The sequence below is a fragment of the Lucilia cuprina genome, chromosome 3 (genome assembly GCF_022045245.1).
Source record: "Lucilia cuprina isolate Lc7/37 chromosome 3, ASM2204524v1, whole genome shotgun sequence".
NCBI lineage: Eukaryota > Metazoa > Arthropoda > Insecta > Diptera > Calliphoridae > Lucilia > Lucilia cuprina.
The window spans coordinates 13,197,131-13,222,889 of NC_060951.1; the positions used below are offsets into that span (position 1 = coordinate 13,197,131).

Here is a 25,759-nt window from a genome sequence, read left to right on the forward strand (position 1 = left end):
AGAATTCTATGATGAGTTTTACTAACTCCAGTTTATTTTGGGGAGGACATGTTTCCATAATTTATGAGAGGCGTTTCCTGCCATAAGAACCACCCTTTAAAAATGGCCGAGAAATACGTCAAGAACTTTTCGTTGCCTTTGACTAACTTGTCATTGGTTGTTTTAAGTTTTTGGCTCCTTTGTTGCAGGAAAGAGGGGTAAGAGGGTGGTTGAGTGTGATTAACTATTAAAGCTTTTCTATTATGTATAACAAACGCTATAAAGTTTATCACAAGAGCAGCAAGCAAAAGCTCTGTTTTCTAGAATCTATCATAAGGAGAGAGAGTGTGTGTGTAGTAACATTGCGCATGTCCACAACAGGTACGGAATAATATTTTAGGCTTACACTTCCAACAGTTTCTTTAGACAGACAATATGAAATATAACGACAATCCTGCTGCTGCCTGCACATACATGTACACACAGCCGACGTGAAAAGGCTGAGAAGAGCTCGATATAAATATTTTTTAAAAACATTTTCGAGATTCAGAAATACAAAGTTTTCATTTAGTTTATTTTTTATTGTGAATTTTGTAACTAAACAAGTTATGCCAATGAATAGTTGATAAATTATTTAAAGCTGTTTAATTAACACACACATACAGGGTCTCTCATCAAAGGGGTTGATGTATTAATTCATTTAACTCCTTTATAAAGATAGTTTGCTTTTAAAATGTCCTAAATTTTTCCAATTTATACGTTGTGCATGCTGAACAAAAATACAAATTACAAAAACAATTGGGAACTACTGTTGATTACAGAAGTTAATTATGACAAAAAACTTTACATTTTTTATCTTTTATACTTCTTAATATAGAAGCAAACGTTATATTAAAGATACGTAAGTACATACAGCGTTTTCACTTTTAAAAATTTTGTGTTTTAATATATGTGCATACATACATACCCACATTATCGTGGTCCCCATTGAATGTTGCTAATATTTCCACCGAAAAAATATACTTCATAGTAGTAAAAAAGGTCTTTCTTTAAGTTATTTTTTTTTCTTTCTTTTTCATATTCCTAGCAAAATAGTTCACTATAGTTTTCCCATTTTGTGAACTAATTAATGTCAGGTTACTACATATTTTGGAATTTAAAATTTGTATTCCTTATATATAATTGAAAGAACCATCCTGAAATTTTAGGTAGCATTTAGGTGCATAATGTAACCTTAAGGAACTTTTTACTTACCTTTGACACAAAAGAAGCTGTGAAACCATTTCTTAAAAATGGTCATCCAAGGAGACTTTAAAATTTTGTAATTTACGGTACAGATCAATTTTTTAAAACTGTTAAATTTTTCGAATTTCCATCTTTTAAAAGCTTTATATTATGAGATCCTGACATATTTGCACATCATAGAACAGTTATACTATTTTCTCAATTTTTGGAGCGCTTTTCCTCAGACTCTTCGACATATAAGAAATTATAATATCTTAAAATTTAAAATTGCAATTTGTATGTTTTGAGATCTAAAAGAAACTGTTTTTTTTTTTGAAAATTAATAACACAGGCCGACAAATTATTCACCCAGAGACCAAAGTAAAGGACTGGGTATCGCTAAAAATTTTAGATAAAATACTCCTTGGCTGCGTCGATGTGAAATTTTATACACATAATAAAAATTCATTCTGCTTCACTGTGCAGTGTGTAGAATAATTGATTAACAAATCCTTTGCCTTTCATTCAAGCTAATACTTTTTATTAAAAAAAACTACTTACTGAACTGTCTCTTTTTAACGAACATGTTAAAATAATAAGGTAGAATGTCAATGAGTAAATATTAGGGCGATCGTAACGAGGTTTCAATCGGTTTTTTATGAAGTAAATAATAATACAGACCAACAAAATTTTTGAGTCCTAGGAAAATAACAAACATAATACTAAAGCCGTCTTTACACGATCACACAAGTAATATGATCTGTCAAAATTTTGTGTAGAAGAGTACGGATGGGATCGTCTAAACGCAAAGAATACAGATGGAAAATTTGACAGTCGTATGGCTCTCTACATTTTTTGAAATGATTCAAAAAACAAGCCGGTTTCATTAGATCAGGGATGTATTTTTATGTAAACACGTATAAAAAAAGTGAAACGGCTGTTTCCATCTGCCTTTTTAATTGTTTTATACCAATCGTGTAAACACACAAAATATAAATCATATGACTTTTATTCTCTTTTTTGTTATACGGATGGAATTTCATTTTACTTTTTCATTAGACATGTCGTACGTAAAGTGTGACGTCTAAAGGGCCCTTAAAAATCAATCATGATATTTTTCTATTTCTCTCACACCAAATCCATAGTTTCCTAGTGTAGACGGTCACATTATAAGAAAAGTCAAAGAGAACATATAAGAAAATATAAATGAACAATAAAACAAAATTTAAATCATTTTAAACTAAACAAATTTCAAAAATTAACTACAACAATTGAACTGAAAAAATACGAAAAAAGATCTTGCATTTTTCAAACTTACAACCATGCGGTATGTTGATCCCCGTAGCTTTTAACAGTTGGGGAATACCTATTGCTAGAGTTCGCCCCGCGACCGTAATTCGACCGGCACCATTTAAGGAAAAATAGCATACATATGCTACTAAATAAATCCCTGTTTTTATAGTTAAAATGTCTGACAAAAAATATCTCAATTGCTATTTTCAATTTGTATAACTTGCTTTGATCAACGTATTATTTAAGAAAATTTTATAAATTCTAAAATCCCGAAAATTCCAAAATTATTATTTATTACGGTGTATCATGTACCGACATGAGCTTTTAACAGTTGGGGAATACTTATTGCTAGAGTTCGCCCCGCGACCGTAATTCGACCGGCACCATTTAAGGAAAAATAGCGTACATATGCTACTAAATAAAACCCTGTTTTTATAGTTAAAATGTCTGACAAAAAAATATCTCAATTGCTATTTTCAATTTGTATAACTTGCTTTGATCAACGTGTTATTTAAAAAAAAATTATAAATTCTAAAATCCCGAAAGAAGTATAATATCTATGTTTCCAAAATTATTATTTATTACGGTGTATCATGTACCGACATGACCCATTAAACTTTCCGACTTATATTTTAACATGCTTTGTTTTTGTCATTAAAATCCTTAAAATCAATAAAAACTAAAATCTATATGCAATTGATATACCACCAATGTTTTCCCAGGTCAAACATTAACATCCTTTCGTATTTTACATCATTTATATCATAACATATCATTATTACGTTCACAATTTATCACTTAACACTTTGAAAAATAAAAAACAATAAAATCATATTGTTTACAAATATCAAAACAATAAAAAATATCATTGCAGAATACAAAAAGAAAACATCAACAGAGAAGTAACATGATTTTACACTCTCCCATCTTTTTTCTACAATGAAAAAATGCAGTTTGTTTTGCATTTTTATTTTGTTTTCATTTTTTTTAATTCAAACACATGTTTGTGTGATTGTTTATTGATAGAAACTTTTAAACGATTATATTTCAGAAAATACTAAACTGATTTTGATAATATATAGATTCTGCAGCGAGGCTACGAGTATTTATATATACTAGCGTACATAAAGAGAGCTCCACTTCCCAATTTTATGTGGCATCACAAGATTCCTTAAACTTAGACCATTTTTAGCTGACACGATTCATGCAACAAGAGTTTGTTGGCAAAGGGGGTAAAGAAGCAAAAGATGCACGAATCGTAATTTGTTAAGCGTTCGTATTTTTGGCAGTTGCTTTATTTTTATTCTGCACTCAAAGCGTGAAGATCGTGTAGGATCACTCGAATGCATGATTCAGTGTTGCCACTTGAAATATTTTAAATTTTATTAACATTACATTTACTCCAAAATTAAAAAAAAATATTTTAAATATTTTCTTGTTAAATTTTAGTTTTTTTTATAAAAAAATAGAAATAACCAAATAAATAACTATAAAAATAACAATATTGTCAGAGAAAGAAATATCAACCATTTTTTTCTCTCACAGACAAAATCAAAAGTTTCCTAGTGTGAACCAGGTCTTTGTAACAACTTTTAATGCTTCTTATAGCTTCCAATAATGTTTTGCACATCTGCTTTTAAAATGATATACCTTTGGTCATTATTGGATGTATACTGTAGGAGTAAAAGAGGTCACAAAAAATTGCCATAACATAAAGGGAGCTTCGGTTCTCTAATCGAAATTAAATTAAAAATTCAGATTATAAAAATATGTTAAATAAGTAGAGATAAAAATTTTAATATTTTTTACGATAGGTTTAAGATTATATGTGGCATCACTGGATTTCTTACACTTATAAAGATATTTAAAAATTACTTATACCCCTTTAAACATTTAGAAGACAAAACTATTGCGCATCACCCCAGACGCCACGTCAGAAACACTTCTGGACGATTGTTAGACGAGAACGCACATTTTACAAAAACAAAATACATTGATTTCGAATTTTCGTCTTCTAGAAATACACTTTTAAGTTACTTCCGGATGATAGTTAGAAGAGTGCATCCATTTTGCTTAAACAAAAAAACATGACTGTTGAACTTTTTTCATCTGGAAGTATACGTTTTAGTGACTTCTGTATGAGAATTGGGTGAGAACACACATTTTACAATAACAAAATACATTGTTTCCTAATTTGTATCTTCTTGATTTGTATGTTTATGTCACTTCTGGAAGACAATTTGAAGAGTGTTCACATTAATGTTGTATTTTATTCATCTGGAAGTGTGGGTTTTAGTCACTTCTGGACGATTTTCAGACGAGAGCACACATTTTACAAAAACAAAATACATTGATTTCTAGTTTTTGCCGTCTGAAAGTATAGTTTTAGGTTACTTCCTGATGAAAGTAAGAAGAGTACAAAAACAAAAAAATATAAATACTCCATTTTTAGCGTGAACGCGAAAAAAATAAAAATAAATAATGCATAAATTTTGCTAAGTTCAGTGATGTTTTGTGTTTTGTCCAGTCATGTTTAGTTTTAATTATTCATTGTTAAACTTAAATGAGTTATTGAATTTTTTGTTCATAGAAAAATAGTGTAATTAATATAATGTGAATTTTAAGTAATAAACAATTAAGAGTGCTATATTCGGCTGTGCCGAATCTTATATACCCTTCACCATAGTGTATTTTAAACATAATTGATCTTACAGTCTAGTTAATAAAAACATTAAAAAAATTTGAGTCGATTTAAGCCGAATGTTTCGGCGGCGGCTCAAGCAACTAAATATAGTTCGGCGGCGGCTAAGCTCCGACTTAAAGCCGGTCGACTTCGACCTCTGATTCATTGCTGGTAAACATTGACGAGACGTAGATTTTGTTTTTGTTTGTCGTAGAAAAAATTGTTTTAAAAAGCACTTGGAAAAAATTTGTGTTAGTTTTAAATTTCAAACTTACATTATTCGCATAAAAATTATTGTACAATAACTCACAATCTACTCTCATATAATTGAAAACGTTTTAAATACTTTTTTCTATTCATTAAAAAATATATTTGCAAAACAAAAAGGAAAATTATTTTATTTTAACAAAAAATGCAAATCATATTTTTTTTGCAGTGTATTTTTTGTATGTTTGGATTCCAAACATACAAAAAAATACACAGCTGAATAAAACCAAATACATCTACACACACTCGTGTACATCTTTTTCTATGTACAGTGTTTTTGTTGCTTTTTTAACAATTTTTTGATGAAATTTTCAGAGGTTGTCTCGGATTTTTGCTCATATCTCCGTTATTTACCGACCGATTTTGCTGATTTTAAATAGCGATCTTCTCGAAAGCATGTCTAATAGAATTATTGAAGATTCGCATCTCGCCGATATCTGGGGTCCTCTAAAAACTGGTGTTTTGCAATCCCGGGGTATAAAGAGGGCCCAATACCTCCAATCTGACCGGGATTGAAAAATTGGTGTCTCAGTCTACTGCTTGGCTTAGTCCTTGCATAGATTGCCAGAGGTCTGACCAGAGCACCGCATAATCTGGTACTACGGGTGGCCAGTTGCCCGCAGGACTATGTCCTGGCTGGTCAGTTGGTTGAGGTTCCTTCGGGATCCACGTAGTGGCTGTTGGTTGAACCCAAATTCGCGGGAAGAGAATAAGTGGCGGTTAAAAGACTGATGCATGATAATAGTCAATATTTCGGGATAAGGTTCGGTGCTGTTGCCGAAAATCAACAGATACCCCACAGAGGAGTGACTGTGGGACTAAGCGTTGGAAATGAGTTGGTATCAATTGTATATGATAAAGAATGAATGTAGAGGTAAGCGGGACTCATCCACCCGTATACGTAAATGAATGTGTCGTATGTTTTTCTCTATGAATGTGTCGAATAAATGAGATGTGTGCTGGGTTGAATGATGATGGATGAAAGATATCATATACAAGAGATACCGATTAAGTTTCCTTCCTTGTCCAGATATGTTCAGAGTTTACTCTGTTCATATTCGACTTGCCACAGCGTGTCACTGTGAGTAAGAACGATGTCTACGGCTTATTGATGGATCGTGCTTCGGTCCACCGGTTACGTCTGTAGGTGCTGTTGCCGAATCAACAGTGGTAGTGTGGTTGTTTTACAACGTGACTACTTTGGCAAGAGATTAGATAGCTCGAGTACTCCAGCAAAGTACTTGCGCATGGTACCGGTCATAGCCAATGTTCAAAAATTGCCAACATATATATATAATAATATATATATATATAATATATATATATTATATATATATATATATATATATATATTATATAATATATATATATATAATATATATATTATATATATAATATATATATATATATATATATATATATATATATATATATATATTATATATATATATATATATATATATTATTATATATATATATATATACTTTATAGGGTCGGAAAACTATATTATAGAAATTACAAACGGAATGACAAACTTATATATACCCTTCTCACGAAGTATTACCTTATAATAAGATAATTTTCAGGAAATCTGTATTGATATTCCAACTGTTGACTGGTATACCTACTTCCAAAAATTGTAAAATGCTGGACTCTAAAATATTTTTGTAGTTAGTTTGAAAGGAGGCCTGTGTTGAGCCTGTTGTGCGCTCCTTAACCAGTGCCACGGGTGGGAATCGAACCCACCACCTCCGGTCTACCAGACTAGAACACTAACCACTAGCCTACCATCAAATTGTAAGAGTTATATTTTGGGACGCATTAATCCTTCAACGAAATAAAAAAAGTAATGTTATAATTATTATTTGAAATTATAAAATTCTTATGATCAATACATTTCCCACCAAAGTTTAAACGGTCAAATCTATTTTTTTACATTTTCTGAAAATAATCGACATTTTTAATGGAACCGCGTGATGAAATAAGACATATATAACTTACCAGATCAATTTTTTATATTTTAATTCTGTTAAAAAAATAAACCCCCTATTTAGGGTTTATGCTTTCTACAAAAAAATTAAATAATTTAAAATTAATTAATTAATTTATTGTTTTGTATCAATAAAACGTTATTTTTCATGAACATTTTTTAAATAACTTGGAATTAAACCGTCTATAAAGATGTAAAATTACTAAGTCATGGATTATTTTTAAAATTATTTACACTCACTAACGATAGAAACATCTTAACGACTTGTTTGCTTTGACCTGGTTCACACTAGGAAACTTTTGTTCAGAAACTTTTGATTTTGTTTGTGAGAGAAATAGATGGTTGATATTTCTTTCTCTCACACACAAAAATCAAAAGTTTCCCAAAAACAGTTTCCTAGTGTGGAACGGCACTTTCAAAAACTTACGAATATAAGTATCATTGAAAGACCTGGTGTTAATAACTAAAAAAGTACCTATAATTAGAATAATTAAATCCAAAGCTGTACGAAAATTAATAAAATTGTATTTAAAAAAAGTTGTTTTTAAAATATTTGATTTTAATATTAAATATCTTATATGGGAAATTTCGTGTCAAATGACCTGACCCAAGTCAAAAAATAATTTATGTATAATTTGAATATAATGATTCCAGAAAAATATGACAACTTACTTTTTAATTCTATTTATATAATTATTAAAGATAATTACTTTTTGGTATATATTTAATAAACTTCACCAATTAACGAAACATTCTTTAATGTTTTTAACGGTTGACTTTTAACACAACACTGTCATATTTGTTCAATTCACAATCAAGTTGTATATTGTATCTACTAAAGTGTAGTAACAGTGATTGTGAACAGATTTTTGTAGCATGTCATAAGTTTCTGTTCACATTAAAAAAACAATCAAAACAATGTCAAAAGTAAAAAAACAAAGAATATTAAACTAATTAAACGAGCAAAATAAACCAAATTAATTTCATTTTTATTTAAAATTCTATTATTTTCATTATTCCACATTTGAAACTAATAAATAAACAGTTTTTAATAAAATTTTATTTTTGTTTTGGTAAACAGCTGTTTGTTTGTAATTTCTGTGTTACCACTTTATCGTTTTTTATGCCAAAATCGATTGAATTTTTTATTTATATGCTGAAATAAACAATTGACAAAACTGAATTTTCTTACGACATGAAAAATTGTCGTAAGAGTTGTATAGAACTTTTGCATAGAAAATACCAACAACATCGTTTGACTATTGTAGCAACTGCTGACATACAACGCATACAACGCTACAACATCGATTGTGAATTGAACAATTGTTTTTTAATATTCACAATATATTAATTACACTATTTCTATATAAATATTAAATTCAATAAACATTTAAGTTTTACATTGAATAATTAAAATTGAACATGACTGCAGCATCACTAAACTTAGCCAAAATTTTGCATTATTTATTTTTATTTTTTCGCGTTCACGCTAAAAAATGGAGTATTAATGTTAATGTGAAAACTCTTCAAACTGTCTTCCAGAAGTGACATAAAAATGCAAATTAGGAAACAATGTATTTTGTTATTTGTGTTCTCACCCAACTATCATTCAGAAATCACTAAAGCGTATACTTCCGGATGAAAAAAATTCAACAGTCATGGTTTTTTGTTTAAGCAAAATGGATGCACTCTTCCAACTATCATCCGGAAGTAACTCAAAAATATGTTTCTAGAAGACGAAAATTCGAAATCAATGTATTTTGTTTTTGTAAAATTTGCGTTCTCGTCTGACAATTGTCCTGAAGTGTTTCTGGGTGATGCGCAATAGTTTTGTCTTCTAAATGTTTGAAGAGTTCCTCGTGAAAAAAATACCAAAACATAATTGTAGAAAGATTATCACAATTAAATTTGAAATAAATTGAATTTGAAAAGAAAAACAATTAATTCAAAAGTAATGAATTTCTAATAAAAAAAATTTAATTATATTGAAAAAAGTTTAATTTGTGTTGAAAATACATTTAATTCGCTTAGAAAAACGTTTAATTTGTAATGAAATATCGTTAATTTAAAACTAAAAACTTATATATGAAAAAATTATATAACCTTAAGGTCGATCATTAACGTATGGTATTTTATGCCTATAAAAAACTAAGTTGTGTAAATTTTTGGAGAAATTGTAGTGTATTTTACGATTTTATGATTTTTCTTTTATGCAAAATAAAAAAAAAATATTTTTAAAAAAGAATTAAAAAAATAGACAAAAATACCTATTAGAACTCTTTTGGACAATTTTTGCTAGCACAAATAAGTGAAATTTTACACTCTTTTGTATAAATACCTGTATGACAAGAATTAACCCACTCTAAGTCCGAACCGATTTAATAAAGTTTTATTCTTGAAATAGTTTACAAATTTAAAATAAGTTTAAAAAATAAAACGCTAGTTTTATAGTAAACAGAAACCTGAGATAAATTAACCGAATCTGATAGAATAAAAATAAACGAAAGTTGTTAGGGATGGTAAGAAAATACACCACCGCTATTACGTATAATAATAATTGTGTCAACAATTTTTGCTGAAAATCATTTCTACAACAATTACTAGCAGATCTATCACATTAGTGCAGAAATAAAAGTAGTAAAATGTATATTTCTGAAGTATTTCGAGACGTAAAAGTGCTATATCAATACAATAAAGAACATTTAAAAATCATAGATAAAAATTCCGCAGAATTATCCTGAACAGTAATAAGAGCAATTTAATAAATAGGAGGATACTACAGTATAAATGCAATGAAGATAAGTGCTATCTATCTAACTGTAATTACATTCTTTTATATTAACTTTGTTTGTGACTATAAAACAAATCTGCGCCATCCACGATTCGTACAGACATATACTGAAGTGAAAAATTGTAAAACCTTCAAACATAAAAACTTGTTCGTTAAAAAGTACTTAAAAATTCAATTTAAATAAACCATTATTCAACATCGATCCAGCAACTATTTCTTGCTCCAACTTGTTGGTTTTCTCTAGGCATTTTTTTATTAAAGACCGAACAGCACAAAATATTTTTAAATTCTAAAGTGATAAATATTGCTCATGTATCATACTCGAGGTATTTATCAATCCTATTATGGATCGTGATCCATCGTGATATATATTGAACGTGGGCCAGTAACCTTAATTAAATTTATTGAAGGTGGAGTTGTTGAGCTGCTATATAGACTAGACTATAATATCGATTTTACTTTAGATTGTACCTAAAACTAGAATATAGACTAAACTAGACTACAGATAATAGGTTTGGGCAGACTATAAAAACCATATAAAAGGTAAATGTAGTAGGAACCAAAATAGTATTCTGGCATTTGTTGAGGGCCAAGCAGATACTGCTACTTTACTACATTAAAAAGACAAACAGCTAAATTGCTTTCCATGGGTAAAGTAGTTAATCGAAGTTCCGATTTATATTTCAGAACGAGTGCTGCAGCAATAATACCCCAACAAAAACCTACAGACGATTTGGATTCGACTTCATTCGCATACGAATGAAAAAGTAACGCCGAAATATATACCGGCCTATTACACAAAAAAATGTAAAAATGTAAATGACAGAACCTAAGTCTGCTGTCAAAAACCTATGACCTGGTTCACGCTGGGAAACTTTTATTGAGAAACTTTTGATTTTGTGTGTTAGAGAAAGAGATAGTTGATATTTCTTTCTCTTTCTTTCACACACAAAAATCAAAAGTTTCTCAAAAAAGTTTCCTAGTGTGAACCAGATCTAAGTGGTGAAAATGTATTAGTTAAAAATTTGTTTTTTATTAAAAATTTTGCACTGAAAACAAAAATAAAACAAAATGCCCCGATATTGTGTTATGGGTTGCTCATCATACTACAAATTATTCAAGTTTCCAATAGAAGTTGAAGCATATTTCCGGGATGTTATGCGATTTTCTTAATACTATTTATATTTCTTACCCTTATTGCCACCAAAAACTGGATCATGAGACGACTCGAGTATGGTAGTATATATCTGTTTTTAGGAGTTGGAGGAGTGTTTTTTTCTGGAGCATAATGAAATTTCGTAGCAGTTTATAATTAATCTCGCTTTGGGGTATTGTTCGTTAAAATAGAATTACATTATGACAGTCTTCAAAAAATGGAGTCTATTAGACCTGGTTCACACTAGGAAACTTTTTTTTTTGGAAAACTTTTGATTTTTGTGTGTGAGAGAAAGAAATATCAACCATCTCTTTTTCCCACACCAAATCAAAAGTTTCTCAACAAAAGTTTCCCAGTGTGAACCAGGCCTTAGACACCATTCCAGCAAAATAGTTAAGAAAACTTCACATCACTCAGAGAAGGTTAAAACTGACTTAGCCTGACCGCCACCGAAAAGTTTTCACTTTAAGATGGTTTTTAATTATACACTTTTGGGGGTTTTAAATTAGGTTGGCGTTGTAATATTATCTTATTGCCTAGTTTTGGAGCACCGAACTTAATTATTTCAAAAGTAAAAATTGGTCAACAACAAAAATAAGTTTTAGAGTTATTTGGGTTTAAATGGTCTCTACCAGGTCTTATCGTGAGTATTTTATAGTCTCCAACAGTCAAAAACATAACCTCACTTTGAGGTAAAACGAAAGCATGCGTTTAATGAAGACAACATGGACGGGCGTTATAGACGAATTTAGAACATATGGTGAGGACAGTGGAACGTTGATATACTTACTTCGTCATTAGTCGCTAAAATAAAATTTGTAAAAAAATTAGTTAACTCATAAAAATATTTATTGTATGTTTTTGTTTAAAATTAAATATTTAAATAATTTTTGAACATAATTATCATTGTTGCCTACATACATTTATTGACTTGTAAACTTGTAACACTGTTATTGTAGTAATACTTTTTTTCGAGTGTATAAATTATAATTATTTATGTTTTTTTTTTTTTAAAGAAAACAAAATCATAACAGTTAAAACAATTTCTATGAAGATATTTACATGAATATATAAATACTTTCGTATGATTGTATATAGAAGTATGTATGTGTGTAGGTGTTTTCGTTTATTTATGTAGTCGTGTTTTACAAATATTTGTAATACTTATTCACTATAAAAATTGTGTTATATATGTTTTGTTTATATTTTATTAGCTAATTTTTAATTATACTACGTATGAATGTAATTTATTTGTATATTCGAAGTACTATTCGATAGTAAAGTTGTGTAAATAAAATAGCCAAAGCGAATGGATATTGTGCTCATTTCATTCAATTAAGTACATTTAGTCGTTATAATTATCTTTTACTTATTTATATTTTTATAATGTTAGAAGATACTTGACCGAGTATTTATTGTAAACGCCCCAGGATGTTGTAGACGTATTGCTTTTTTTCTTCCAATTTAGCTCTCATAGCTGGCGTATATGGGTCAAATGATAAAATGCGTTTTTTCCTTCTAAATATACCCTCTTTTCGTAACAGGGCACAATTTAATAGATCCTGTAAAGTTAAAAGTATAAAATATGTACGTATTTACAAATTGTTATTAATTGATCTCACTTCTTCGATTGGAAATTGAAGAAATTCTAAAATGCTTCTTAATACTGGTTCAAGATTGTTGACTAAATCGTCATAGAACACAATTTTAACATTTCCGGTAAAATTACGAGCCCAGTTGAGATTCATTAGCTCCCAACCCCTTAATTTATTTGTTACAAATTGTTGCCAATCTAAATTAAAAGATAATTCCAAATATTTGTTTAATTAAATTCTTTAATCTTGCATTTAGTTTGTAATGAAATACTTACATTTCCCTTTTGTTCGCTTGTAACGATCTGGAGAAGCGAAACCTACATGACCACCACTTTGGCGATTAAATTCAGCAATTATTGCCTTTTCCGGATCTCTAACTAATAAAATGGCTTTTGAGAAAGGCGCCCATGCTTTTGGGCCCCACTCATGAGTTTTAACTAATAACACAGAACTGTTGCAGATATTTTCCCCTGGAAACCCAGTTTTAAGTAGACCATAATCCTTGTATATGCTTCCAGTCAATATTCCTGAAAATAATAAAAATACATATGTATATGTTAATGTATTTTTTACATATTATAGTAGTGTAGGGTAAAGAAAACATGATATTGTGTTAAAATTTTAAGACATTTATTATATGTTTAACCAAAGAGCATTCATTTTGTTGTTAATTTTTAATTTTGAAGAATTTGATAGATAGTAGACCATATATTTTCAATCGAATTTATATCATACTATGGCCTATTGTGTTTATGTATGAATAGGGAATTATATGGGGCGAGGCCGAGTATATTAAACATAATTATGAACTTAAAAGCCCTATTTGGCGGTTTCAGTTCTATGGGGCCTAGGTGAAATAATGGACCGATGTTAACTATTATCAATAGGCTTCTACAGTACCATAAAAGATCATGTGCCAAATTTCATTGAATTATCTCCAAATTTGCGACCTGTAGTTTGATTACAAGGTTTACAAGCTTTATTCGGGAGTTTAGTTGCATGGGGGCTAGGTGAAATAATAAACCGATGTTAATCATTTTCAATAGGCTTCGTCTACGGTATAATTGAAGATCAAGTATCTTCAAAATTGCGGCATGTAGTTTGATTACAAGGTTACATGGATGGACGGACATAGCTAAATCGACTCAGAAAATGATTCTAAGCCGATTGGTATACTTTAAGGTGGGTATAGGACTAATATTATTGTGCGTTACAAACATCACCACAAACCCAATATACCCTCCCCACTAAAGTGGTGTAGGGTATAAAAACGACATGAAATAAATGTGCATTTAATTTTACAATAGAATAATACTGATCTGAATCGGATGCTAGTTCTATGCTCTGCACAAAATTTTCCTATTGACATATTAGTAGACTATCAGATACGTTTTAATGCCTGCGGGCTGCTGGCTAACTTAGAATAAACCTAAATAGAAATGGATTACAGTTGCACTTTGTGGCACAATGAATTTTACTGGTTTAAAAATGCGATAATTTAAGGCTCCAATATGGTTGCAAATTTATTGCATAATATATTTTTAGAAAATGGGCAATTGGATTGATCGGTAGACTTATATTACCAGGTTTAAAAACAAGGTAATTTGAGGTTCCGAGGTTGCAAATAAAATTGACAGACAGAGTTCCCCGTCTCCTAATACAAAGTCGAAGCCAACACAGAAAAAAATATCGTAAGTAATATTAACGAAAAATTTTAGTAAACCCTTAACGAAAAAAATATTTAATTCTACATGTTTTTTATTCAAATCTACAGAAATTTTATTCATATAAACGAATTTTCTTCATATTTAGTAATTTATTTTTGGTAAAAAAATTTAGTCAATTTAATCTGTTGATTTGAATAAATTTATTTATATTTACATCCAAAATTTTGTTTAATCAACAGAAATTTAGTTAAAACAGTGGTAAAATAGTAAAATCGCAATTATTAAAATCTACATCTAAAATAGTTAATTTTACTCCCTTGAAGGTGGTTAATTTGAAGAATATATCGTTGATATGAATAAAATTTTGAAGAAATTTCTTCATTTCTCACAATAAAACGTAAAAAACAAAATAAAATACAAAGAAGAAGGAATAATGAAATAGGGCTGTAGCTTTGAAGAAATTTCGTTAATATTAACTAAATCACTTTTTAATTTTAACTAAACCACTTTGTTAAAATTGAAGAAATTTCTTCAATATAACTAAAGGTATGTATAAATATATAATGGCCTGTAGAATTGAAGAAATTTCGTTTAATTTAACTATTTTATTTTATTCAAATTGAATAAAGACACATAGAACTGAAGAAATTTCGCAATATACAAGAAAAAATTAAACAGAACAGTTGAAAATGTGTGACGAAAACTAGTTTATATTATTTCAAATTGTGGTTCCCTTTAAAGTGTTTGTGTTATCAAATAATTATTTAAAAATAAGATTAAAAGTTAAGAAAATTTTATTGTACAAAATATTATAATATATTTATAAATATAAACGAACATATAAATATTGTGCTTATATAAATAATAATTTTAAATATTTTTTAATATGAAGTGTTTTATATGTAAAAAGACAATACAACAAAACAAACAAAAAAATCAAAATGTCAACAATATAATAAATTGAAAAATATTAAACACAATTTGGAAAAATACTTATTAAAAAAATTAAATCTACCTAAAAATATTAAGTGTAATATACTAGATTTTGATGCAGTGTTAATGTGGTATAGGTAAATTTACTTTACAAAAGTCTATTTTTAGATGTACCAGAAGAAAACATAGAAGATAGTATTGAAGCACTGCTTACGGACAACTGCTCTTGGGCCGAAGTTGAAAGCCATTGGAGTGCCACAAAAAATTATCGACTACACGATGTGGCACATGCGAAATGTACTTCTGACATATTAAATAAATGGTCACAGTATAAAAAGCCATTGGGTTATAAATTGGTAAGTTATTCATTAAATCTCAACAAAAAATGTATACATTTATTGTCGTTGTCCATTTGTTTATTTCTTGTAGGTAGATATGGATTTTCATCAATTATATCCAAAAGCAGAGTGTCTTCATGACAATTTCGAAACTTTCTGCTTAAAAATTGACTCCGTGTTTGCAGATCGCATAAAGGACCAATCTTGTAAACATTTATTCCAAAATATGAAACAAATGGATAACATAAGTGAAAGTAAGTGTTTAAATATTTTAATCGAAAATAACTTTAAAAATAATTTTACTATTATTTGTTTTCAGATGGTCATTGTATTGGTTTTTTTTCCTTTTACATAGTCTTTTGGTACCGTCAACAAAAACGTTTAATGTTTCAAATGGGAAAAAATATGTACTAGATTTACCATACGAGACTCTCAACGAAGCTTTTTTATTGATGGAAACACAGTAGCCGCTTGTGAAGAAGAATATCAAACAAGCTTTAAAATTCAGCCGTTGATATTAATTTCAGGTTCAATATTAGAACCAAAAGAAATCGTGATTTATTTTGAAGGCATAAAATACCGAATGCATTCCGCATTAAATGCAATTGATATCTGTTTTAAAATATTTTTTGTATTTAATATAGAGTATCCAAAAGAATCTTTGTTAGTTTGGACGTTTATACAAAAGCACTTATATAATATTTCGACAAATATTGATTGTAGTAGTACCCAAGTTAATACATTAATTTCAAATTTGAAATAGTTGTATTATTACTTAATTTTCTAAGAATAATTTTTTTATGTTTACAAATAATTTTTAATTTTTTTAATATTTATTAATAATTTATGTTTAAAGCTTAGTTCATATCTATCAAACATTTGACAAAAAACGACATGGCACTTAAAATCGCATTGTTTACTTATTAAAACGTCTATAAAAATGTTAAATTTTTACTAAAAATAATGGTTACGTTTTTAACATACATACATATATTTGATAGGTGTGAACTAAGCTAAAATACAAACATACATATATGTATATTATTTTGGAAAATATTTTTTTTAGCTTTTATTTAAAGCAGTGGAATAGTATTTAATTTATTTTTTTTATTTTTATGAATACATATACATATGTATCTATTTATGCATGTATTAAATACTTATAAATATCAATATACTCATTTATATTAATTTTTATAATAAATGTTTACTTTTATGTTAATTATAAAATTTTGCTTTGTTCAATTTTATTTTGTCAATAACATTTTCTTTTATTATCAATGACAACTTTATATAACTTATAAATAGTATAGAATAATTACAAGAATTTAGAGAATACTTTACTGTTTATAATTTATATAAACATGGTCTCAGATAGTGAAAGAAAATGTTCACTGGGATTTAGTATTAACTAAAATAGGGTAGTAAAAATGAAGAAAAATTCTTCATTATGAATAAAAATATTATTAATGAGAACTAAATTCATTAGTTAAATTGAAGAAATTTTTTCAAAAACAACTAAAAAAATATTCAAATTAACTACCACAATTAGTTATAATGAATAAAAAATATTAGTTAATTTAACTAAAATTTCTTCATATTTACCACCCCTAAACAACGAAACGATATTAGTAAATATGAAGAAATTTCTTCATATTAACTATTTACTAAAATACAAAAAATTAACGAAGAAATCTGTAATCTGGAATAAAATTTAAGTTGGCTGTATAATAACAAAATTTCTTCATATTTACACCCCATTTTGCAGTATTTAGGTAAATTTTTTGTTCTGTGAAGCCATAATCCTGTGAGGGTGACAATGACAGGCCAGATATTCCGGAGACGAACACGTCGGCGAAATCAACAACGAAGAAAAGAGTACCTTAAAAGAAGTTCCGTAAAACGAGGAAGAAGCTAGACGGAGCCGACGTCTCCGGTTGCCAGAAGAAGATGCCGGGACAATCTCTGCTATGCAGTCTACGATGCCGATAATCCGACAGGCCTAATTCCAATGGACTAACAAAGTAAAATAGAAAATCTGGTCAACAATAAGATAGTACCACTCAATCGTTTCAATAACAAACAACTAATAGTTCAGCATAGGCGTGATGTTGATGAGGTTGTCATATCACCATTGTTTTAGCACCCTAAAGAACTTTTTAAAAAGTATGCCTCCTTCAGGGATTGATCTAAGCTGGTATTGGCAAAGAAGAACGAGCTTCCGGTGCTCTTAAAAATGTTTGATCAATATAAAAAAGTGCATATAGATTATACAAAATTAAATCTTTAAAAATGTGATAGGGGCAAAACGCTATAAATTGTTGCCTAAAAATAGTCTGAAACTTGAAATTTCTTTGTTCATTGATTGAAGTCAATTTCGTGTTTAATAATATTGTTAGAATAAATATGTTTTTTCTTAAATTTAAAATTCTTACCTGTAGATTGCTGCAATAAGTATCGTAACCAAGTATTCCCACTTCCAGGAAATGATGCTAACGCAGTCAATCCAGTCTTAATGTTTTCTTCATTATCGCTAATATTTGGAGCTAAGTTAAACGATTATTTTCAATTATAAGATATAAACTCCAACAAAATATACACTCATATGTACGTACTTTTAAATTCGGAAGCTGCATCTGCAGTATCTACTGGAAGCTCTGTTTGCAAATATTTTAGTTCTCTACACCATCTAATTGTCATCTTTTGATTAATGGCAGATACCTTTTGATTATGATAGTTAGGAAACTGTTGTATATAAGAAAATGAAATCAATATGTAAATTTTTAAATTTTGCTTGCAAACATTTACCGAACAGATACATAAAAAGATACATTTAGGGGATTCACACGGTCGTCATAAAGTCATATATCATAAAATAATAACCCTCTTAAGTTAGTGTGCTATTTTAAATTTGAGTCAGTTACAAATATTACAAATATTTTTAGTAAAAAATGACAAAAGCAAGTCAAAAACTGACATAAAAGTTGGTTTGTGCATAATAGGCGTATTGGACATTGTAATAAAAAAATAAAACTTTGCACAACTTTGTGTCATGTTTACGTACATATTGCAAGTATACAATTGCGGCATCTTCTAAATACTATCACGTGTTCGATGAAAACTATTTTACCTTTCAACTTTGATTTACACTGTTTAGTTATGAGAAAACTATACACATAGAAAGTGTTATTATTTTAAGACTTTTTTTCTTTGAAGCACAATAACAATATGTTTAGACTATCAAAAAACTTTAGTATTTTATGACAATACGACTTGATAGCACACCGTGTGAATACCCTAATTATTTCAAATTATTTTAGTCTACGAATTTCAGCCAAAACTGTCTTTTTAAAGTTTAATAAATTTTTCTCTTTATGAATATTATTTAAAAATATTTACCTCTGCGAAACGTTCAATTCGCATACGTCTTGGGTGTGAGCCAGGAACATTATTCATGGATAGAAATAGTACTCCTCCAATGTAAATAACAATTGTTACAGTTACGCCGCAAAGTCGCCAACCTTGTAATGCCATTCCGCCTTTTTTTCATACCTAAATAGTGATCAAAATATTTTAGCATCAGTAATTATTTTTTAGTTAGTTATTTTAGTGAGTTAAAACAATTATATTATACACTTCACTACTATTTTTAAGTGAAATTGGGAAAATTCAACATTAAATTGGGAATTCAAAAAATTCCAAGGGGAATTGTGATTTTCAATATAAAATTGGGAAAATTCCGAATAAAATTGAGAATTTTAATTTCGAATTGGGAAAATCCAAATGAAATTGAGAATTTCAAATTAATATTGAGAAAATTCCAAATGAAATTGGGTTTTTCAAGTACAAATTGAGAAAATTTAAAATAAAATTGAGAATTTGCATTTGATATGTAGAAAATTGAAATTGATTTTGGGAATTTCCAATTTGTATTAAGAAAATTTCAATTAATTTTTAGAATTTTAATTTCAAATTGAGAAAAGTCCAAATGAAATTGAGACTTTCTACTCGCCGATGTTGAACCCAATTGAAATAATTTGGTCTAAAATAGCCAAGCGCAGAAAGAAAAACTGTTATTGTTGTGGTAAAAAATACTAAAAAACACTTAGAAAAAGTAAAATTGTAAATTTTACAGATAAAGCATATTCAAAGAAGAGAAAAATGTTTATTTCTAAACAAAAATTAAAGTTTTTAATGTAAAATGTTTAAAAAATGTATTGAAAATATTGTTTTTATGTATTTTTAATATTATGCATTCCTGAAAAGTTTTCGGAGTGTACGAGTTTTTTGCAAGTTATTCTCTTGTTTGAAAATATTGTTATTGTTTTTACAAATTTTTGCAATTTTTACGCTCTTGCTATGAGTTTTATTTATGATAGGGTTGTGTACGTGTGAATTGCCGAAAATCTTAGAGTGTAATCTATGCGTAATCCAACATATCATCAACTTAAATAATAACTTAGGTTACGATTTAAGCCGTTTCTTTTTTTGTTGTATACATAAAAGAAATGGAAAACAAAATAAATGTTCAAAGAAGTTTTGTATTAGAAGTGACGTGTTTTTTAAAAGGTGAAAATATTTAATAAAAAATGGAAGGTTTTTCGTCCAGAAATTTAAGGCGTTTGGTAAATAAGAATAAAGAAGGGACAATAGAAGAAAAAGGGAAGTGTTAATAATAAAATTAACAATCCCGGTGATACCATTCAATGTGAAGATGATTTAAATATTAATTTCTTTGAAACTCAATCGACCAACTCCTCGTCCATAACAGAAAAATTAACTGCCTGGTACAACAAATATAATCCAGGGAGAAAGTGTTGTGACGAATTATTAAAAATGCTAAAATTCGAAAATAGATTATTGAATAAAGATGTATATGTGTCATTAAATTATGATGGATTGAATGGCAAGAGGGGGTTAAAAGAGTTTCAGTCGCTGCAAGATGTAATTTACGGTAAGTTTATTTTACACTCCCTCATTTAAATATATTCTTGTAATTTCCTATTTTCCTTTACAGAAGCTCTAAAGGAAGATGGGTATACCATTCAATTATTTAAAAAGGAAATGCAACACTGTTTCAAAATTTATAAGAATAGAGTTTTTCAAAAAAATCCAGATGCAATTTGGATTGGATTACATACTTTTCCATTGAATTTTATTTGAATTGAATTTACAAATATTTTCATAATTCTAATTTATTTTGAAATTTTTAAATTAATAAAAAATATATAACAAATTATTTTTATTAATAATTCAGTATGCATAGTATCACATGTAACTTACAAATGCAAATAGAGCTGTAATCTACATACATTACATTATTATTTGCAAGCGTTTATAGGCGTCTCATTAACTTCGCTTACAACACCACACATTATGTAAGTGAAATTTTCACCATTTTTAACTGAAATTGGGAATATTCCACATGAAATTAAGAATTTCCATTTAATAATGAGAAAATTCCTAATAAAATTGAGAATTTTAATTTCAAATTGGGAAAAATCCAAATGAAATTGAGAATTTCAAATTAATATTGGGAAAATTCCAAATGAAATTAAGAATTTCCATTTCATATTGAGAAAGTTCTAAATGAAATTGGGATTTTCAAGTACAAATTGAGAAAATTCCAAATAAAATTGAGAATTTTCATTTGATATTTAGAAAATTCAAATTGATTTTGAGAATTTCCAATTCATATTAAGGAAATTCCAATTGATTTTGAGAATTTTAATTTCAAATTGAGAAAAGTCCAAATGAAATTGATAATTTTTAATTAAAATAGAGAAAATTCCAATTAAAATTGGGAAATACAATTTGAAATTGGGAAAATTCCAAATGAAATTGAGAAAAATTCAATTGAAATTTAGAAATTTTCAAATGAAAATGAGAACCTTTTATGTTACATTACTTTAACTATGTATATAAAAAAATTTAAATCCAAGTATGTTGGATTATTTTTTTTTGGTCAAGAAGGCTTTTAACTTCATGTCAACAAAAAAAAAATAATTTCTTATTATTAAGTAACTTTCTTAAAAGTGAAAACGGGTAAAATGGAGTTTAAAAATAATTGCGGAATTTGTTTAACAAAAATGACCCGCGGTGAAATAAAACGCCTAATTCCATGTCGTCACTTATTTCATGAGAAATGTATAACTATGGTAGCAACCAATTGTCCTTTATGCAGAGGAGAAATTGAAGGTAAGTTTTGAAGTCAATTAAAATAAATAATGTTACAAAATCCTATTTTCTTTACAGATTCAGAACATATTATAAGGAAAAAATATAAAAATTATTCGAATACTGATCGCCTTCGAATAGTAGATGCAGCAAATAAAGGATTGCTTTAAAACTTCGCATAGATGGGCGACAAAAACCCAGGTCTTTAGACCAAGAAGAAGTAAACGTGATTCTTACTTGGGTAGAAGAAAAACCAGAAATAACACAGCGTGAAATAGCAGAAAAAATTACATCTGAGTTTAACAAACATGTATCACTTACGACTATATCGAATACCCTTCACGGTAAGATGTTTTCAGTTAAAGCCGTTCACGTCCAGCCTATTTCAATGAATTCGGGCCACAATAAAGAGAAACGTGCAGGAAACGTTAATAAAATAAATGACTATGTGCGAATGGGGAAACAAATTATCTGGATAGATGAGATCAACTTTAATTTGTTTTGCAGAAGAAAGCACGGTTGGTCTCGTGTTGGTGCCCGAGCCGTAGTTCCAATGCCCACTTCACGCGGCCCTAACATACATTTAATAGGTGCAATTGGTACCGGGGGTATCCTACAAATGGATACTCATAGGGGATCCTTCAGTAGAGCTATACAGCACACAACAACGTTTTACCAAACAGCTCTCGAGTTGCGAGATATGCCAGTTCGACAGTAGTTTATTTGTTTTGTTTAATTTTTATGTTTATGTTTCATTGTTATTTCCTTACATAGAGTACAATAAAATTAGTTTTTTTTACATACATATATCTGTATTCATTATTTCTCAATTTTATTTTAAAGATTCTCATTTTCATTTGAAAATTTTTAAATTTCAATTGAATTTTTCTCAATTTCATTTGGAATATTCCCAATTTCAAATTGTATTTCCCAATTTGAATTGGGATTTTCTCTATTTTAATTTGAAATTAAAATTCTTAAAATTAATTGAAATTTTCTTAATACAAATTGAAAATTCCCAAAATCTAAATATCAAATGCAAATTCTAAATTTTATTTGAAATTTTCTCAATTTGTACTTGAAAAACCTAACTTTATTTGAAATTTTATCAATATTTATTTGAAATTCTTAATTTCATTTGGAATTTTCTTAATATTAATTTTAAATTCTCAATTTCATTTGGATTTTTTCCAATTTGATATTAAAATTCTCAATTTTATTCGGAATTTTCCCAATTTCATAGTGAATGTTCCCAATTTTACTTAAAAATGGTATAGAATGAAGGCATTCTTTAGTATGCCTTCATTATAAGTTAAAATTTAAATAGCACCCAGTTATCAGTTGTCATTCCAAAAATAGATTGTTTTACAGTTTATTTTGTGGTGAAATTTCTATATTTATGTGTCTACGAGGATTCAATAAAATAAAATGTAAAGTGAAAAAATTTGTATTATAATGAATAATACCGGTATATGTATTTCTTTACATTATTTCATCGCAGCAAAAACTGGTTAATGGCTTTTAATTGTAATAACCTGGCCTCCGGTAGGTTAATGTTCTAGTCTGGTAGACCGGAGGCACTGGTTAAGGAGCGCACAACAGGCCCGATAGAGGCCTAGCTGTATTTCTTCGGATTTGATGTTTATATGTATGTACATCCTTCTTTCAAACTAACTAACTACCTAACAACATACCATTCAATGGCTAATATATATCGTCTGGATTGCATAGAAGTAGTATAATATAAAATAAAAAACAAAGCTTTCTTCTATCCTTCACTTTCACCACCTTTCTCCTCTACTCTATCTCTTTCCAAAGAAAGTAACACGGTCTATGTATTTATAGGCATCAATGCCTGAGTTCTACTTCTCTTTTTAAAAGTAATAAGGCCTTAATGTATTATATAAATTATAAAAATACTTCCTAATTCATTAGTCATTTTGTCAGTAAAGATATAGATACTGTATACGTTCTTTCATGCGATTTCCAATGATAACTTTTTCTAATTACTTGTAATTGTTTCTGGTAAGTACTTGCCTCCAATGATATCGCCGTGTTAAAATAATGACTTAAATTTCTATTGTGTAAGTAAATTTTAGCATTTTAACGCCTTACATGACAATGAAATTTTTTACTGGGATCATAATACATATGGGCAATTTTATGTCAAGTGAACCAATGTCTTTTGATTTGAAAGTAATTTGCATTAAGGAACTATTGAAACAAATTTTCAGCTCTATTCGTAAAGAACTGCTCGAAAAAGCTTAGACCATTTTCTTTAAGAGTTTTAAGAGGCACACATATGTTAACAAGTATGAATGTATAGTCGGGCGTAGCCGACCATATGATACCCTACACCAGTCAGTATGTATGTTAAAAATGGGGATTATTTACAAAATTTGACATTTAAATCATTTTTTGAAGGGGAGTTTGTATGGGGGCTAGGCTCAACTGAAGCCCGATCATTCCAAAAATCGGTAGTGTCATTTAAAGTTCTATAAAACTAAGTTTTGTCGATTTTTTTCAAATCTACAATCACGTATTTATCATAAATCTGACATAACTCAAAATTTTCGTTTTTTTTTAATGTGTTATTCAGAAATAGTAAAACGCCATAAAATCTTTAAAGCCGTTTTTATTAAAGTGTTGTTTTTCGGATTATGCCAGTCTTGTAGTAAATAAGCAAATAATATACAAAGGAAATACTCAAAAATATTTTTCAACAGCCTATTTGCACTTTTCTTTTATAATAACACATACATATATATGTATGTAGCTGCATACATACATATGTATGGTGGAATATGATATATTCTGAAAAACATTTTTTTATTTAGTTCTCATAAGTGTAATAACGGAATGTTGTAATCGTAAGGACATTAAAAAAAGTATAAGCGGAAATATTAAAAGAACTTAAATATGAAAGGATGAGTGCCTGGCTTAAGTTTTGTTGAGTGTGTGATTAATTTATATCCATCCATCCATTAAATGGATAAAAATCAATAGCGATACAATTGTGTATGATTTACTAACATAAGCTAATTTTTAATGTTTAAAAATCGTGTTTAGCATTTGGCATTAATTCATTTAATTTTTGATTAACTAAAAGTGAAATATTAATTTTTTTAAACTACATTTTCTTAAAAAACATCTTTGTACCTGCTTTATTTTTAGTAATACTTACTTTAATTCCGTATTTTTTGACAGTTTTATTCGCACGTTATTTTCATTATTTTTGGGTGGTGGTTTTTCTTATTGTGTATTTTTTATTTTTTGTTCTATTTTAGGGTGTTTTGTTGAAATTAACACAAAAATAATTTTTCTATTTGTTTTGTTTTCTTTAAAATAAATATTCCATGTTGAAACAACTTGTACACATTATTTAATCATGTAAATTATTTTATATTCACATTAACATTTAAATATCTTTTTGGTGGAAAACTTTATTTGTCAAATATTGCTAACTTAATATATTTATTTTAATACGATGATAAAAATTATGAAAATATTATTTAATAACTTTTTTTCTTTTTATTTTAGTTGTGATGAGCTCGGTGAAAATAAATAAAACAAGTATTTATTGAACAAATTTTGACAGCAGAAATTTTGACAGAAGTGTGTCATTGCGCATGTTTCGACAACACAATATTCTCATTTTTATTAAA

At 28.4% G+C, this 25,759-nt stretch overlaps 1 protein-coding gene across 1 annotated transcript; it reads right to left on the reverse strand.

Moving 5' to 3' along the window:
- Positions 1-12,211: 12,211 nt before the first annotated feature.
- LOC111676370 (WSCD family member CG9164) lies at positions 12,212-25,550 on the reverse strand. Its single transcript, XM_023437286.2, has 7 exons — positions 25,279-25,550; positions 19,317-19,469; positions 18,533-18,662; positions 18,353-18,463; positions 13,255-13,506; positions 13,007-13,176; positions 12,212-12,946 (listed from the first exon to the last, which is right to left on the reverse strand). Exons 2-7 carry the CDS (start codon positions 19,449-19,451, stop codon positions 12,797-12,799), a joined length of 948 nt encoding a protein of 315 aa, XP_023293054.1. The 5' UTR covers positions 19,452-19,469; positions 25,279-25,550; the 3' UTR covers positions 12,212-12,796.
- Positions 25,551-25,759: the final 209 nt, after the last annotated feature.